Source organism: Dipodomys ordii, unplaced genomic scaffold (assembly GCF_000151885.1).
Source record: "Dipodomys ordii isolate 6190 unplaced genomic scaffold, Dord_2.0 Scaffold120, whole genome shotgun sequence".
NCBI classification, from domain to species: domain Eukaryota; kingdom Metazoa; phylum Chordata; class Mammalia; order Rodentia; family Heteromyidae; genus Dipodomys; species Dipodomys ordii.
The window spans coordinates 2290880-2306964 of NW_012267336.1; the positions used below are offsets into that span (position 1 = coordinate 2290880).

Below are 16085 nucleotides of genomic sequence, written 5' to 3' on the forward strand. Positions count from 1 at the left end.
TGGGAGATCCCGGGTCTTGCTGCACGTGGCTGAAAGGGGTGAATTGGATGTGGAGTCATGCGGGAACTTCATCCACGGGCAGGGCTCTGAGACGGACGGAAGCCCATTGAAGCGTCCGCCAGATTGCTAGGGAAACGTTTAGCCTCCTTAGGTGAACTAATTCCTGGTGAGGCCTTTGGCTGAGCTTCCTAGACATGAGCGCCAGGAATGCGCTGCTGTCCCGGTGACTCCTGAGGCCGAGTCTGGAAGCGCCTCTTCAGAAGAGCGCTGCTTCGCCAACCGTTCATGACATTCTAGAATGGTGACTTGTTTCCATTTAGATCAGGGTCCCCCCAGATCATCCAAGCCCTGTCGTCACGCCTGACAACAGAGAGGTGAGAGAGCAGAGAAGATCAGAGGCCTGGGCCTCCGTACATCCTCGCTGCCACCCCTGAAGGATGTGGGGCCTGGGGCAAGTTGCTTAGAGTCGGTGCCTCAGTTTCCCCTGATGTAAGATGGGGATACACCTACCTTAAGGCTTGGGGGTAAAGGGAAACAAGATGATAGAGGTACTGCGGATATCTGTGAGACGTTGCCAGTGCTCTGGAAACATTCTGGAAGCATCGGCCAGCAGGTTTGGGGCTTTGCTAAGGGCTCTGGCACCTGCCCATGATTGCAGGAGAAAGCAGCGTTGTGAGGCGCTGGAGCAGCGCGGGAAGGGAGGGGAGGTGTGTGGGACAGGAGGGGACTAGGAGGTGGCATCGCATGGGGTTTGAGGGGACCCGGGAGGCGCAGCACAAGATGGCAGCACAAAGGCGTAGAAAGGAGGCGTCGGTGAGCGCTCCCCTCAGGTGCTGTGGCGTTGGAGAATGAGAGGGTTGTTAGTCAGTTTCCAGGGACTATAATTAAATACACCTGAGGGAATTCACTTACAAAGAGAAAAGGTTCAGCGGGGCGCTGGTGGCTCACGCCTGTAATCCGAGCTACCCTGGAGGCTGAGATCTGAGGGTGGCAGTTCAAAGCCAGCCCAGCAGGAATGTGCGTGAGCTTCTTCTCTCCAATGAACCACCAGAAATTTGGAAATGACGCTGTGGCTCTAAGTGCCAGAGTGTTAGCCTTGAGCAAGATGAACTCAGGGACAGCATCCAGGCCCTGAGTTCAAGCCCCACAACTGATATGAGACAGAGAGAGAAAAGGTTCATTGTTCTAAAGGTTCCAATCCATGATCTTTACCCCATTGCTGTGGGCCTCTGGTGAGAACCTGTGATAGTAGAAAATTACTCATATCAGGAGCAGAGAGGAGGAAGAAACAGGGGTCCCATAACCTGTGTTGAAGACACCCCCCCAATGACCTAGGGTCCTCCCACAAGGCCCCTCCCCCAAAGGTGCCCCCCACACCCCCAGGAGCACAGCCCACCCTGCCAGCCCAGCCTTTAATACTTGGGCCTTGGGGGGGGTTCAGGATCTGAAGTACAGCAGTAGGATTTAAGGGGACAGTAAGAAGTGGTGGGTGGGCTACAGGGCTGCAGTGGGGAGCCGTGCCTGATTCAGCCCTGGGGCCCCATGACAAGGTGGTTTCTGAAGTAGCTCTAGAGTCCGAATGTCAGAGCAGCAGAGTCCCTGGAGTTCAGGGGGTTGGCCATGTTTAAAAGAGGGGGTCAGGACCTGTGCCCGGAGCCTGTGTGTCAGGGTGGCAAAGCCTAGCCACAGGGTCCATCCCAAGGGCATGACTTCTCTGGCTATTTCTGAGGAAGGAATGAAGCACACATGTGTGTGGAGGGGGTGGTGAGAGGGCGCTGCTTGTCTGGTTCTCTGTGTGGTGTTAGAGATGAAGCGCTCACGGCAGAGTCCAGTGTCTGGGGTGGTCGCTGCCCTTGCCAGTCCCCAGTTTCTGCCCTGGCCAGTTCATTGCCTGGGCACAGCAGATCATTCTTTACGAGCATCTTGGCTCAGAGTTCCTCCTCTGGGAGCAGATGTCCAGCCCGGGGAGGCAGGGCGGCGGGCGAGGCTGGGCGCAGGACCGGCCAAGGCTGGGAACAAGGAGTCTGCTCTTGCGGCCGCTGACGGCTGGCCTTTGGCTGATTTTAACCATTTGGGTCATTTTTATGCCTTGTGAGAAAATTCCATCTTCCCGGCACCTAAATCTGTCACCACATTTTTATGAAAACTGACTCTTAAGAGGTAATTTTAGCCTAGGAACTCGCGCAGTATTTGCATCAAGCCGGGCCGGGGCGTTGTGCGGGGCCTGAGGCCGCCGGGGTGCCTGGGAGGACCAGTCCCAGAAGCACTCTGATTGGGTAGAGGGAAAAGCACAGGGAAAGATGGGGTGTGATCTCTGATTCTCCCTAGGACAGGCAGCTGTCCTAGCTGTTAGAAAGGAGCGGGGGGGAGGGGGGGTAGAATCGTGGACTCTTGGGGTGCCCAGTGGGTCTCCTCAGATCACGTGCAGTGTGTGTGGCCCCAGCTGCCACACCCTCATCCCAGCCCAGTGCTCAGCCTGCTTTTTGAGCCACGCTGTGAACATGTAGAATGCTCTTTCCCTGTGACCAAAGGCCTTGTTCCAGTGAGGGCCGAATTTACAGACTGTCAGGTGAGGCCCATGGTTGCTTGGTTGCCCTTCTAGGTAGAAGGGACTGGGAACCCCTTTGCACTTCGGTGCTGCGGATCACATCTAGGCAACTGCACTACTGCTGAGCTAACCCCCTGCCCTCTGACCCCCCTTTTTTTTGTTGGTGGTGGGCCTGGGCTCTGTCCCTCAACTCTTCAGCTGAAGGCTAGCGCTCTACCATTGGATCCATAGCACCACTTCTGGCTTTTTCTGTTTATGTGGTGCTGAGGAATCGAACCCAGGGCCTCATGCATGCAAGGCAAGCGCTCTACCACTGAGCCACCTTCCCCTCTGGTCTCTTTTATAAAAAAGCCACTGGTTCCCCTCACCCACGAGTATTCCACCCTCATGACCTCGGCACCAGCCCAGAGCTCCTAGTACCCCCCCCCCCGGGCTTCCACACACACCCACTGCAGAGGCCTGCTGCATGCTGGGCCACAAAGGGAGCAGTTCAGAAAGAGACAGAGACAGACAGAGAGAGACAGACAGACAGAGAGACAGAGGGAGAGGGAGAAAGAGAAGGGGAGAAAAAGGGAGAGAGAGAGGGCAGAGAGAGAGAAAGAGAGAAAGAAGGAGAGAGAGAAAAGCAACCACAATCAGCAGCAGCAAACCGTGAATATCAACAGCAAACATACAACCATGGTGCACAGAGCCATTCTAAGCCCTTCTTCTGATTTCATTCATTCAGCCTGCTCAGCAGCCCCAGGCGGGCTGGGTAGAACTTGCCTACCATGCACGAGGCTCTGGGCTGGACTCACAGCACAACAAAGGAAGGGAGGAAGGATCCCCAGGTCTGTGGAGGTGCTATTATTATTAATTATTATTATTAGCCCCTTCCACCGAGGAGGAAACCATCGCTTCCCATCTCAGGGCGTTGTGCCCGGAGCGCAGGTCTGTCAGTGTTGCTTACAGAGTGCGTTGTGGGCTTCTGTGTACCCCAGGCAGCCCCTCCTCACCGGGGCGCGCACAGGTCCACGTCAGATCTGTGTGGTCCTGGTGGGTGCTTCTAGACTTACCACACAGTTACATCCCGATGAACCGGTGGGAACAGGCGTGTAATCCTTTGAGCATGTCAAGCGTCAGGCTTGCAGTGCAGTGCACTGTGGTGTCTTGCTTGCTTCATATGGCCTCCTGGGAGGGGACTGAGCCAGCAGCGCTTGCCCCAGAAACAAGCAAAGCTGAACAACCAGAGGATGCTTCCTGCTTTATCTCTTCCACCCTATCACAAAGGAGAAAAAAATCTTAAGTCGAATCGTTGAGTGGGAGGGCCGGGTGAACACGTGCGGCTTCTATTCCACTGCTCTTTCATTGAGTTGAGTTTGGGGATTCCTGTGTCCTTTTTGCTGTAAGAAAAGGGTTCCTGCTGGGCGCTGGTGGCTCACGCCTGTCATCCTAGCTACTCAGGAGGCTGAGATCTGAGGATCTCAGTTCAAAGTCAGCCTGGGCAGGAAAGTCCCTGAGACTCTGATCTCCAATAAACCACCAGAAAACCGGAAGTGGCGCTGTGGCTCAAGTGGTAGAGCACTAGCCTTGAGCTGGAGAGCTGAGGGACAGCGCCCAGGCCCAGAGTTCAAGCTCCACAGCTGACAAAAAAAAAAAGAAAAAAAGTGGTAGAGCTGAGACTGTATTGAGAGGTCTGAGTCCAGATCCCCAGCTGGGCCACTCATTTCCAAAGCAGGCTTCTCTGGTCACCTGGGACTGTGCAGTGCATTCCACTTTCTGTGTCGTTCAGTGGACATGTGTCCAAGTTGTCATCTGCAGAAAGGCGTTTGCTTGAGGCAGAAGATCAAAAATTCCAGGCCAGCCTGAGCTACAGAGAGAGACCCTGTCTTCAAAAACCAACAACAACAGAAAAAAAAAAACAAAAACCAGCAGCCCCAGGCTCTAGAGCAGGTCCCCTGCGGCACAGAGCCTGCGGCAGGCTGACCAGCTACACTTTGAAGCTGTCCTGAGAGCAAGGCTGCCACCTGCCCAGTGGGGGCAGGGCCAGGGCAGCAAGTAGAGACCTCACGTGAGCCCATACTGACCAGCCACCGTACAAAGCCCCTGCTCAATAATGACTTTTTCTTGTGTGTGTGTGCGCATGCGCACTCATACACATTGTGCATGGGCCAGATCCTAGGGCTTGAACTTGGAGCCTTGAGCTCTTGCTTAGCTTTTTCTGCTCAAGGCTGGTGCTTTACCCATGGAGCTATACCTGCACGTTCCTTGGCTTTTTGTTGGATAATTGAACCTAAGTGTCTGTCTCAGATCTGTCTGACAAGTTTGGGCTTTGAACAGTGATCTTCAGATCGCAGCCTCCTGAGTAGCTAGGATTACAGGAGTGAGCCACTACTGCCTGGCTAATAATGTCTCTTCTTACAAGGAGGCCTGAGTGAGAAACCAGGGCTTTCCCAGGAGGGGGGAGGATTTATGATGTCATAGAATAGGAGCGGGTATCTTGTCAGGAGGGCAACACCTTCAGGGAGAATGGGGTGTGTTGAGGGTAGTGCTGGCTCACCCCTCTTCCTAGAAGTCGGGGAGGCCCGGAAGGCAGTTTTGTGGGCACTTGGCAGCCAGGTTCCTTGGCAAAAGGACCATGCCCTCAGGAGCTGGGACGTTTAACGGCTTATCTGGAACAATGGCTCATTTAGGAACCAAGCTGGTTTGGGCCAAAGCCTTTGATGGTAAGCTGAGTAAATCTTCACAGGCCTGTTGCTGGTGTCTGGGGCGCAGCCAGGGAAGCTTCTCTGCTTAGCCACCCACCCTCCCCAAACCAGGCAGGCCTTGGGAGCCTGGGGACCCTGGTTCACTCTTGTTCTTGCACACAAAGCAGGAAGGTAGCAAGGCCCAAAGACCTGGCACCAGGGGAGCGGAGACCCACCCCTTCCGCTCAGCCAGCGCTCCTCACTGGGCAACGGGGAATTCTGGACTCCTCCAGTAAGAGAACCGGAGAGCACTTTCTAAGACCTTGCAAAATGGTGGTAGGCCTGGCCCGGAACCCACCCTTCCGGTCCCCTCCTACCCGCCAGGAGCTTTCTACCCGGGCCACACCAGGGCAGCCCCTGTCCCCAGGCCAGCCCCAAGGGAAACACCGTCCCCTTTCCCCCGGGGCCCCTCTGAGTCTCAGTCAGCACAGAGGCCTCTAATTTTAGTTGTGCCCAATGTGATTCATGAGGGCCGGGCCGGGCGCTTTTAGCATCTCTAATGAAGGAGCCATCAATAATATATAAAAATTACAGGGGGCGCTTGGGCCGGGGAGAGTGAGCAGCTTGGAGGTAGGTCTGTCAGCCGGGGGGGGGGGCAGGGGGGGACACTGCAGCTGGGGTGATGTCTCCATCATGCTGCCATTTTCAGGAGACAAGAGCTGCGGACCTGGGCAGCCATTGGGAGAGGCACCCACTCATTACTGAGGCAGGGGGCGGAGGGGACACGGCAGGGTGCCATGCTTCCCTTGCTCTGGGGTGCTCTAGTCTGCCTCCCCCACCCCTCCCGCCACCCCGTTTGCCACGTGGCTCTGGGAGGGCCCTGGTGGCTTCCTGGGAACTCCTTCGCTCCTTAGCTGTAAAATGGGGACTTGAGTAATGGCATGTGGGCAAGGTCAGCGGGGAAAACACGAGATCAGGGCTGTGTGGATGAGAAGGAGGAGGGTTTGATGGAGGCGGATAGCCTGAACGGGGCGGGCTGCTTGGAGAGCTAGGGCTCGGCTGCTCAGGCAGCCCGGTGCTCCTGTTAAGGCCCATTTCCTTAAGAGCTGGGTGGCCTCCAGGAGAACGCCCCGCCTCCTTTCCCTGCCTCTGTTCTCTCTCTCTCTCTCTCATTGGCTAATTCAGAGGACTAGAATTCTAGTTCTTCACTCTTCAGATCCTAGGTCAATCAACATGGTGTGTGTGTGTGTGTGTGTGTGTGTGTGTAAACCCCTATTCTGGGGTTTGAATTCAGGGCTTTGTGCTCTCTCTTGGCTTTCTCCATAACAGCTAGTACTCTACCCCTTGAACCATGCCTCCATCCTGGCTTTTTCTGGCTAACTGAGATGGAGTCTTGAGGACTTTTCTGCCCAGGCTAGTTCTGAGATCCTTTGATCTCAGCCTGTTAAGTAGCTAGGATTAGACATAAGCTACCCAGTGACTGTCTGTCTATCAACATTTTTTTTTTGTCAGTCCTGGGGCTTGAACTCAGAGCCCGGGCACTGTCCCTGAGCTTCTTTTTGCACTCTACCACTTGAGCCACAGCACCACTTCCACCTTTTTATGTTTCTGTGGTACTAAGGAATCAAACCCAGGGCCTCATGCATGCTAGGCAAACACTCTACCACTGAGCCACCTTCCCAGCCCTATCAACATTTTTTTGTTTATTTTATTTTATTTTATTTGTTTTGCTGGTCATGGGGCCTGAACTCTGGGCCTGGGTGCTGTCCCTCAGCTTTTCAGCTCAAGGCTAGTGCTCTACCACTTGAACCACAGCACCACTTCCAGCTTTTTCTGCTTATGTGGTACTGAGGAATGGAACCCAGGGCCTCATGCATGCAAGGCAAGCGCTCTACCACTGAGCCACCTTCCCAGCCTGATCAACATGTTTTTGACTGGAATCACAGGAGGGCCTAGGAGATAGAGGGGGAGGGAGGTAGAGAAATGGAATCTCCTAGCCCTGCAGCGGTGTTTATAAGGAGAGAGGGTCGTCGGACTGGGAAGTTGGCTCAGTGGTAGAGTGCTTGCCTTGCATGCCTTGAGGCCCTGGGTTCGATTCCTCAGCACCACATAAGCAAAAAGAAAAAAGCCGGAAGTGGTGCTGTGGCTCAAGTGGTAGAGCACTAGCCTTGAGCTGAAGAGCTGAGGGACAGCGCCCAGGCCCAGAGTTCAGGCCCCGCGACCAGACCCCCCCCCCAAAAAAAAAGAAAAGGAGAGAGGGACGGTGCGTATGGAGGAAGCGCAGAGGCTGGCCGGGCTGGGGCAGGGATGAGGACACCCATGGACCCACCATTAAAATATCTTTCAAGGTGGGCGCTGTTGCTCACACCTGTAATCCTAGCTACGGCTCCCAGTGTTAGTGCCCAGGCACTGACTTTACACCCTACAATCCAAAAAAGAGAACTTGTTGATTTGTGAGTCCATCAGCCGTTTGTGACCCTGGAGCTCCGCCACCTGGGTTCCTCCTGCTGCTCACTTGGCTGTGTGACTCCCCCCACCTCTCTGAGCCTTTTCTGATTTCTTATGTACAAATGGGACCCGTAATGGTATTAACTTCCTAAGGTGGTCGTGGGAAAAACTTAGGGCTGCACACACAGTGGGGGGCTTCAGGAACACTGATACTTACATCAAAGACCCCAACTTAGTGTGGGACATCATGGCCCCCTCCTGAGGGGTGTGTGTGTGTGTGTGTGTGTGTGTGTGTGTGGTTTGGAGCAGCAAGGCTGCAGCTCAGCCAGCCCCGACTACCTCTGGGTGACGCACCTGGCACCACAGTGGGGTACAGGGAAATAGTGGGGCGCACTGCCCCTCATGCCTCTGTATGTGCTAACTCTATGTACAGCAGAGCCCTGGGAGCCGTGATGTTCAGCCCCCGTGGGGGGGTCCTCGCTGGAGCTGGCGCCCTGCCACTTCCCCAGCTTCACTGACACTCAGGGACTCTGTCTCAGGGGTCTCTGGGTCTCAGGGTGGCTCTTGTGGCCCAACCGAGGCCTTTCCCGCGGGGGTTTTGCTGCCGGGCCATGAGCAGGCCTCCCTCCGGCTCCCTTCCCCTCCCAGCCCCCCTCAGCCGCCTCCTCCATCTCCACCGCCCGCAGCCCACCCGTCTGCACCCGCCTACCGCCCCAGCCTTCCCAGGCCTCTCTGTGTCTGTCAGCTCAGCCTGCTCAGTTCTGGGCTCCCTCAGCCTTTGTTCACTGGGGCTGCTGTGGCCCTCGCGTGAGCCATGTGACCTCCCAAAATGTGGGTAGAGGGCTTGTTGGGGATGGGTTAGAAGGGTGGATGGGTTGCTCCTGGGCAGCTGGCAGAGCGAGGGGCTGGCCCCAGAGAACTGTGCGTATCCACTAGCAGTCAGCCCCTCCCTCCCTCCCTCCCTCCCTCCCTCCCTGTGCTGCCTGCCTCTTGCTACTCCTCCATCAACCCCCAAGCCCCTTCTGCCCCCACAACTCTGTGACTCAGTAAAACCGAATCCTCAAGGAAATGAATTTCTTTTTCCTCCTCTTCTTTTCTTCACGTGAGTTTGGTTGTGTCTGGGCATTGGGCCTGACAGGGACCTGGTAGCTTCTTGGATTGTTCAAATCCAAGGTTCAAATCCCTCTGGGTCTTAGCTCACAAAATGAAGCCAAAGGCATCCTTCATCCCTCCCCAGACCGTGGGTTTGCCGCCATAGCTGGAGACGCGCGTGCGTGTTAATTACCTGCCCCTCCTGCACCCCTCCACTCCCCCATGGGGGCACCCTGCCCTGGTCCTGAGAACCCCCTTTGTTTTACAGGCACCATCAGCCTCTAGGGAACCCCCTTTTAGAAGCTTCTAGCACCATGTCCTCACCAGTGATGGGGTTCTATATTCCTTGGAGTCAGGCAGGGCTCGGCGGGGAAGTGGAGGTCTTGTCTTTCTGGAGGATTCTGGAAGCTTCCACAGGAATGCTACAAGGAGAAATTTCTCTTTTGTTTGAAGACAAAAGTCTTCAGCAACAGCAGGGATCTCCCAGAACCCCTGAGTGCCCCTTTGTAAGGAGTGTTGTGGAATTTCCAGGGTGAGACAGGACCCCAGTCTCCTTCAACCCCACATCCTCCCAGTGCTTGGGGAGTGGACTCCACCTTGGTTGATTTTCATAGTGTGGGATGGCCCCCTGCAGTTGGATGAAGGAAAAGAGAATGAACTTTGTGGTATCTGCCTGTGTGACCCAGACAAAGTACTCAACCTCTTTGATCCTTTCCTCGTCACTGAATAAGAAAGTGATCCACTTGATCTCCTGAGCCATTTGGTAACTCAGGAAATATTAGATTCCTGCTTGCTCTATAGTAAATTGCTCCCAACTCTGTCTGCTTGCGAGAACCTGAAAGAAGCATTTGTCTGGTTCCTACCTGCTGTACCCATTTAATTGGTCTAGCTGGGGGAGGGGGACTTAAGCCATGGTAGATTCTAAATGCACCTGCTACTTATTCTTATTTTTGGTTGATTATGGGGCTTGAACTCAGGGCCTGGGCACTGTCCCTGAGCCCTTTTACTCAAGGCTAGTGTGCTCTACCATTTAATCCACTTTTGAGTGGTTAGAGATTAAAGCCTCACAGGGGCTTTTCTGCCCAGGCTGGCTTCGAACCTCAATCCTCAGATCTCAGCGTCCTGAGTAGCTGGGATGACAGGCGTGAGCCACCGGCGCCCCGTGAGCTACTGTGATCTAAGGTATATTCTACAAGTGCCTGTTGCCGGATGGATTTTTTTTTTTTGAAAAAAGGTAAATGTGACATCTGTACACACATAAGATAAGCACATGCTAAAGGCTCACTTCACTTCGCTCTAATGAACCAAGCAGGAAGACGCTTCTCGGCAATCAGGAATAAATTTACCAACAGTGTGCGTGCTGCTGGTACCTACAGGGTGAGGACCAACTGCATTTCCACGTGTGCAGCTCTCCTGAGTTTCTGCACCCCAAGAGCCACTCTACATTTTTCAGAGTTATAGCTCAAAGACAAAGGCGGGGTGGGGGCCCCTCCGGCGGCAATGCCTGCACCAGCCCGGGACACAGGACACCTGCTCCCCGATTTCCTGCAGGTCCTAGGTCTTTCTTCCCAGCAGATCTGCCATGCAGTAAGGGGTGGGGGGGCAGCCTACTCCTTTGGGGGGCCTGGTATCCACTCCCCCCTCCCCAAGCACAAAAACGAAAGACATGTGCAAGAATGGAATTTAACTGAATGATAACCCTAGCAAGTAAGTAGAGCAAGTAGCCAGGTGAGGTAGCGCACGCATGTAATCCCTGAGGCGGGGGGGGGGGGGGGAACGGACGTTAGACGCCCATCTCCTGATGAAGCGTGGTTCTGATCAAACCACACAGTTAGCTCGTGGCAAAAGCTAAAACTCAAACTCATTCATTCATCTCCTTCTTCCGCCTTAATTCATTTCACCGACCTGTGGGTGCCCACCGTGTGCGGGTCCTGGTTGGCAGTGAGCAGCAATCACGAGTATTTCTCTCCTCCCTGCTGCGTCTGGTTTGGAGAGCCCAGGCCATGGCTGGGAAGTGCCCTGAGCCTGGGGTGAGGGGTGGGGAATCTTAGCTGTGTGGCTCCTGACAAGTTAGGTAATGTCTGTGTGCTTTGGTCTTACAAGATGGGGAAGCTTGTCCCCCAAGGGATCAGCTGGCCCTGGCATTCTGCAGGGGCTCAGTGCTGCAGGGGTTCAGCATTGTAGGGGCATTGGCGGTTCCACCTGCCCCTGGGAGCCTAGGGAAGGCTATGGCTGCAAAGATGACAAGAGGTTGGCGGCGCTGGGGAGAGGAGAGCCACCTTGAGGCTGGGGTTGGCTGGGACCTGGTTGGCTTCTTGAGGGACAGGGGACAAAAAGGCATTAAGTCAAGGGCTCCTGATTCCCTCTGCAGGGAGCTGAATTCCAGACACCCCAGCTGCGCCAGCCATGTGGGGGAGGGTCTGGGCAGGAGGGCAGGGAAGGCCCCCAACCAGGAAGATTGTTTGTTTACTTTAGTCATTACTTTCCATGCTAATATATTTAGAACGATTAGCGTTCTATTTAAAATATGTTGTCTTGCACCTGTCTGTCTTACTCATGGTAAGACTCCGAGAAAGATCATCAACAAGACCCTGCCTGGGCAGATCTAGAATGAATGGTGTGAAGGGGCTTGTGTGTTTGAATTATGTGATTAAATGCACATGCATGCACACGCACATGCGCACATATGCACGCACACATATAGCCAGGTGAGTGTCTATAGCTTATACCTGTAATCGCAGCTACTCAGAAAGCTGAGATCTGAGGATCATGGTGTGAAATCAACCTGGGCCAGAAAGTCTGTGAGACTCTTATCTCTAATTCACCAGCAAAAAGCTGGAAATGGAGCTGTGGCTCAAGTGGTAGAGTGCCAGCCTTAAGCAATAATGCTAAGGGACAGTGTTCAGGCCCTGAGTTCAAGCTCCACTCCTGGTGCATGCACACATACACGCACGCACACACGCACACACACACACACACACACACACAGAGGAGTCATGGCTTAAGTGATAGAGCCGTAGCCTAAGTGATAGAACAATAGCCTATCAAGCACAAGGCTCTTAGTTCAAGCCCCAGTAATACTAAAAATAACAATAATTAATAATAATAATGAAAATGTTGTTATAACTGTTTTAAGTATCTGGTTCTCTAAGTATGGAAAGCAGGTCTCTAGGAACTCTGTGTGTGTGTGTGTGTGTGTGTGTGTGTGTGTGCACACATGTGTGCTGGTCCTGGGCTTGAACTCAGGCCACAGCTTCACTTCTAGCTTTTTGGTAGTTAATTGGAGCTTTTTCATCCTGCAAAACGGTCACTCTATACCCATTAAGTGCCCTTTCCCCTCCACCCCGCCCTGGCGGCCGCTTGTGTGGCTGTTCCTGGGCGTGGAGTCACACAGCCCTCTGGCTTTTGTGACTTAGAACAATGTCCTCAAAGTTCATCCATGTTGTGGTGTCTGGTTTAGGGACTGTGTCTGGTTTAGGGCTGAATAATACTCCACTAAGTGCAGCAGCTTGGTGCTTCACCTTTTAGAGTCATACTTCCTTCTTTTAATTGTTTTGGTTTTTTTCCAAGGCCCTGTAAGCCCCAGCGCTGGGTGCGGGGCTCACTCCTGCACTGGGGGCTCCTTGACCCCCAGAGCCAGGACTGAGGACCACACACCTCATGCTGCCCTCTCCCCCGTTTTCTCTTCCAGTTTGGCCGCACAGAGGTCATCGACAACACGCTGAACCCCGACTTCGTGCGCAAGTTTATCGTGGATTACTTCTTCGAGGAGAAGCAGAACCTCCGTTTTGACCTGTGAGTGGCGGGGGGGGGGGGGGGAGGGGGGACAGCTGTTTCCTTCCCCCAGTGGGTGGGGGAGCTGTGACACTCCTGGAGCCTAGCGTCGGCAAGGTTGAAGTGACATCATGGGGAGCGGGTGACGATTGGGGACAAAGGTGCCCACCAGCAGGTCCAGGGGCACTGGGTGCAGGGAGGAGGGGGGAAGGGAGGGGAGGAGAGGGGAGGGGAAGGGACAGATCTAGGCTGCATCTCACCCTCCTTGCTCCCCAGGTAACCGAGAGGTGCTGCTGACTGGCCCTCAGTCAGAGTGTGTGGTTGTGCATGTGTATATGTGTGTGTGTGTGTGTGTGTGTGTGTGTGTGTGTGTGGTTGTTGTTGTTATTGTTATTTTCATACCCAGTATGCGGGGGGAGGTTCTGTCCCTGAGCTTTTTTGCTCAAGTGGAGCTTTACCACTTGAGCCATAGCTCCATTTCCAGCTCTTTTGGTAACTAATTGGAGATGAGTCTCACAGACTTTCCTGCCCAGGCTAGCTTCAAACTTCGATCCTCAGATCTCAGCCTCCTGAGTAGCCGGGATTACAGGCGTGAGCCACCAGCCCCAGGCTGGTGTGCTTTGTGGCAGGGCTTCCTCCATCCCCCCTACCCCAGAGTTAACATGGCTACTGGCGTTCAAGAGCATCTACAGGAACATTGGAAGAGGGGGAGACCCTTGTCCAGGTGTTAAAGGTCAGCGTAGGGCTTGGGTCTGGTGAGCAGGCCGAGTTCTGAGTCTCTGTTGTTTCAGGAGATGAGTGGTGGGAGCTATTACTAAGATTTGTGTCCTAGAGTCAGCAGGCAGCATGGGAAAGGACCAGGGGTCGGTGGCTGGCGCCCGGCATCCTAGCTGCATGGGGTAGAGCTGGGAGGATCTCAGTTCCCAGCCAGCCTGGCCGGAGAAGTCCAGGAGACTTCATCTCAACAGAAGAAGTTGGGCTTGGTGGCCCATGCCTGGCATCTCAGCTACCATAGGAAGTACAAAATAGGAGGATCACAGTCCAGGCGCATGCCCCATGCAAAATGTCCATGCAAAAAAAAAAGGGGGGCTGAAGGCATGGCTCAGCATAAAGCAAATGGGAGACCCTGAGTTCAAACCCTGGAACCACAGAGAGAAAAAGAGAGAGAGAGGGAGAGGAGGGAGGGGAAGGGAGGGAGGAGAACAGTGAAGGAGGAGCACCCTGGAGGAGTGGGGAGGAGCTGCGGTGGAGGACAGCGCAAGCCTGGGGGGAGGAGTCAGATGGTGACACTTTGGTGAGGTGAGCGCTCCGGGTGGCAGCTGGGGCAGCATCTGTTCCCTGAGGAGGGACGCTGGGCCTAGCCGCTGGCAGAAGGGGCGGTGGGGGCTGGGGTGAAGGCGGGATGAGGAGCCGAGTGGAGGCCGCGCGGCTCAGCCACCTGAGGCGCAGCCGGTGTCCATTTGGGTTTCAATCTTTAACAATGTGTGATGCGTACATCTTCGTGTGTGTGTGTGTGTGTGTGTGTGTGTGTGTGTGTGTGTTGCTTTCCTGTGTGGGGCTTGAACTCAGAGCCTCATGTTCTGGCTCAGCCTTTTCACCCAAGGCTGGCATTCTACCACTTGAGCCACAAATCCACCGTGGCCTTTTGCTGCTTCATTGGAGATAAGAGTCTCATGGACACTTTTCTGCCCAGGCGAGCTTTGGACCCTGATCTTCCAGATCTCAGCCTCTTGAGTAGCTGAGATTACAGGTGTGAGCCATTGGTGCCTGGATTAAATATTTTCTTTCTACCAGTCTTGGGGCTTGAACTCAGGGCCTAGGTGCTGTCCCTGAGCCTCTCTGTGCTCAAGGCCAGCACTCTACCACTTGAGCCACAGCGCCACTTCTGGCTTTTTCTGAGAAGTTTATTGGAGATAAGAGTCTCAGGGATATTCCTGCCCAGGCTGGCTTTGAACCTTGATCCTCAGATCTCAGCCTCCTGAGTAGCTAGGATTACAGGCGTGAGCCATCCGTGCCCGGTTTGCTTGGACTAATTCTTAACAATGAATATCATCTACACAGTGAAGGACACAGATCTTAAATGTCTTCTGGGATATACTTCTGCACCTGTTTACACGTAGATCCACACAGAACATCACCCATGACATCTATAATTCTTCCATGTCAGCCCTAGGGCCCCAACTCTACTGAAAAACCTGGGAAGGTTGGGCAAGGCATCCTTACCTGCCTTTATCATGTCTCTCTGTTCCTGTAGATACGACGTTGACTCCAAAAGCCCTGATTTATCCAAACACGTGAGTTCTGCCTGCGCCTGCCCATGAGTGTGAACTCCTTCCATGTAGTGGCGTGCGTGCGTGTGTGCATGTGTGCGTGCGTGCAGTGCTGTGTCACGTCCTGGCACCCCCTCACAGCGAGGTCCCAGTGATGGGACAGGAGGCAGAGCGGGAGCAGAGCGTGTGATACCCATCTTTCGTGCCTGCAGGATTTCCTGGGCCAGGCCTTCTGTACCCTCGGAGAGATCGTGGGGTCCTCTGGCAGCCGTCTGGAGAAGCCACTCACGTGAGTGAAGATGGGGTCCAGTTTGTCTTGCTGGCTGCCCAACCACTGTCCACTTTGCTAAGAGCCAGCTGGTGGGGCAGTGCATGGAGCCCACAGTGCAGTCCGCTGGTGACCTCCGCCAGGCTGGCCAGGTGCTAGAAGTGACCGCGCTTCTATCCCCCCGCCCCCACCAGGCGTAGACCCCCAAGGAAGCTCAGCTTACAGACTGGAACAAGCCTCTGGGAGGCACTGGGGTTTGAACTCAGGGCCTGGGCGCTGTCCCTGAGCTTCTTTTGCTAGCACTCTACCACTTGAGCCACAGCGCTACTTCCATCCTTTTCTGTTTCTGTGGTACTGAGGAATTGAACCCCGGGCTTCATGCATGCTAGGCAAGCACTCTACCACCAAGCTGCATTCCCAGCCCCAAGGAAGGCCTTTTTGTCTTCCAGAAGCTCCCATCTCTGGGCTCTCAGAAAAATAATAATCTCTGTCTGAAGAACAGAGAGAGTTCTGAAGCTTAAAGAATTTGAGATCTGGGACTGGGAAGGTGGCTCAGTGGTAGAGCGCTTGCCTTGCATGCCTGAGGCCCTGGGTTCGATTCCTCAGCACCACATAAGCAAAAAGAAAAAAGCTGGAAGTGGCGCTGTGGCTCAAGTGGCAGAATCTAGCCTTGAGCTGAAAAGCTGAGGGACAGCGCCCAGGCCCAGAGTTCAGGCCCCATGACTGGACCAAAAAAAAAAAAAAGAATTTGAGATCTAAGCTGGGAAAAATGTAAGCGAGGCCTCCTCTCCATCAAGAAACTGGGTCAGGGGCTGGGAAGGTGGCTCAGTGGTAGAGTGCTTGCCTTGAGCTGAAGTGCTGAGGGACAGCGCCCAGGCCCAGAGTTCAGGCCCCACAACCGGACCCAAAAAAAAAAAAGAAACTGGGTCAGCCTGATGCCGATGGTTCACACCTGTAATCCTAGCTACTCAGGAGGCTGAGATCTGAGAAATGTGGTTCAAAGCCAGCCAAGGCAGGAA

At 54.3% G+C, this 16085-nt stretch overlaps 1 protein-coding gene across 1 annotated transcript in view; it reads left to right on the forward strand.

Moving 5' to 3' along the window:
* Positions 1 to 16085, forward strand: part of Cpne5 (copine V) — a 74763-nt gene that overhangs the window by 15870 nt on the left and 42808 nt on the right. Inside the window, exons 4-6 of the mRNA XM_013029578.1 lie at positions 12446 to 12549; positions 14783 to 14822; positions 15011 to 15087. Of these exons, the coding sequence (XP_012885032.1) occupies positions 12446 to 12549; positions 14783 to 14822; positions 15011 to 15087 (221 nt within the window). The remainder of the gene's footprint in view (positions 1 to 12445; positions 12550 to 14782; positions 14823 to 15010; positions 15088 to 16085) is intronic.